Source organism: Aplysia californica, unplaced genomic scaffold, assembly GCF_000002075.1.
Source record: "Aplysia californica isolate F4 #8 unplaced genomic scaffold, AplCal3.0 scaffold00019, whole genome shotgun sequence".
Lineage (NCBI taxonomy): Eukaryota > Metazoa > Mollusca > Gastropoda > Aplysiida > Aplysiidae > Aplysia > Aplysia californica.
The window spans coordinates 1,658,782-1,660,554 of record NW_004797289.1 but is presented as its reverse complement, the minus strand read 5'-3'; the positions used below and the strand labels follow the sequence as shown (position 1 = coordinate 1,660,554).

The window sequence follows — 1,773 nt, the reverse complement described above, 5'->3', positions numbered from 1 at the left end:
CCCCCCCCCCCCAGGTTTTCCAATCAGCTGCAATGTCCAGCCCAACTCTCCTCACCTTGACCCTCGTGGCCTGCGCGGGGCTGACCCTCGTACCTCTGGCGTCGGGTCAGAGGTCACGGTACCGAGACGGCATCCCGAGGGAGTGGTCTGTGTTCGAGTACCCTGACCCCCATTCCCTGAACCAGGACCAGCAAAGATTGTGTGGTCGTTACAACGTCTCCTCAGTCTGCGACCCCAACGGACTCATCTCTGAGACGGATGGTAATTGCTCTCTTTAACCCTTTAGAGACTGACGTAAAATACTCTCTTTAACTCTTTAGACTCCAGTGATAATTTCTCTCTTTGACTGTTTACTATAATACAATTTCTCTCTTTAAAGCTATTGAGACTGATGATAATGTTTCTCTTTAACCACATTGAGACTGATGATATTTTTTTCTTTTTAAGTACATATGTACATTGTGACTGATGATAATTTCTCTCTTTAACTCTATGAAGACTGATGGCAATTTCTCCCTTAAAATCTTAAGAAACTGGTGGCAGTTTCTCTCTTTCATTAGAGACTTATGGCAATTTCTCTCTTTAACTCTCAAGAGACTGAAGGCAATTTCAGTCTTAAATTCGGTGGAAACTAATGGCACTTCCCCTCTTTAGCTCTTTAGAGACAGAGATGGTAATAATTATCTTAAATTGTTGAATACTAAAGGGAGATATTCTCTTGAATCCTCTGAAAACTCTTGGTAATCACATTCTTAAACTCCTTTAACTCTATCCACATAATTTCGAACAAGCATGAAGCCAACAACGTGAGAGATATAGCGCCACACTTCTGACTGCAGATAATATAACATGAATTGGGTTTTTTTCGTATTATGTTTCTGTTTTTGTTTTCTTTGTGTCACTCTTTAACGACGAAGACTGCTTTCGTCTGCGTTAGTATTAGATCTAGCTGAATCCAAAGACATGATGCTGCAGCAGAGTAGTGTGTTAATTTGAAATAAAGCATGGTACTATGAAACAGATTGGGTTTGTTTTGTTTGTTTGAGTAAAGAGAAGTACATTGGCACAATAATTATCATTTAGTTAGTGTTGAGAAAAGTAAGACAGATAGACAGAAACAACAGGGGGTAAGTAAAGAAGTAGGACCTACTAGTGGCGCACTATAGGGCAGTAGGCAATTGTCCATGATGATTAAATATTCGATTAGCCTACTAAAACAACATACTTCATTACACAATTCATATAAATAATCTATACATTAAATGATTTCAATATATCTGTTCATAGCCTATCATTTTCCTGGTTTGCATGCCTCTTTGTCCTGAAAGCAAAGTGGCATGGCGTCAGGACATGGGACATAACTTGGTACTGGGGAAAAAACAACAACAAGTACAACCGACCTAGATATATAGTTTTAGTTTTAGTTGTAGTTTTACAGCACTTGCAATGCAAATAGGTCATGTAAGTGCTGAAGATCAGAGGCGTTATTACAGAGTAATATACACATAAAAGAGAAAGAAAGATAAGGACGATAGATGTTTGACAGGTTAGAAGGAGCAAATCACACAAGAGCATCTGCCAACCATCCTCTGACTTAGTTATAATTATGGCTGATTAGGTTAAACTTTCACACCTCATTCAAATATAGATGTAAGATTATCAATAGATAGGATTTCGAATTTTACGTCCATCTCCGATAGGGTCCAGCATAGTGGATGTAGATAGATAGATAGATAGATAGATAGATAGATAGATAGATAGATAGATAGATAG

The 1,773-nt window shown here is 38.6% G+C and overlaps 1 protein-coding gene across 1 annotated transcript in view; it reads left to right on the top strand.

Annotated features, from left to right (window-relative positions):
- Positions 1-14: 14 nt before the first annotated feature.
- LOC101855462 overlaps positions 15-1,773 on the top strand; it is a gene marked incomplete at its 5' end in the record, with an annotated part of 8,478 nt that continues 6,719 nt past the window's right edge. The window contains 1 exon segment of the mRNA XM_005090605.3: positions 15-261. Coding sequence (XP_005090662.2) covers positions 33-261 — 229 coding nt within the window.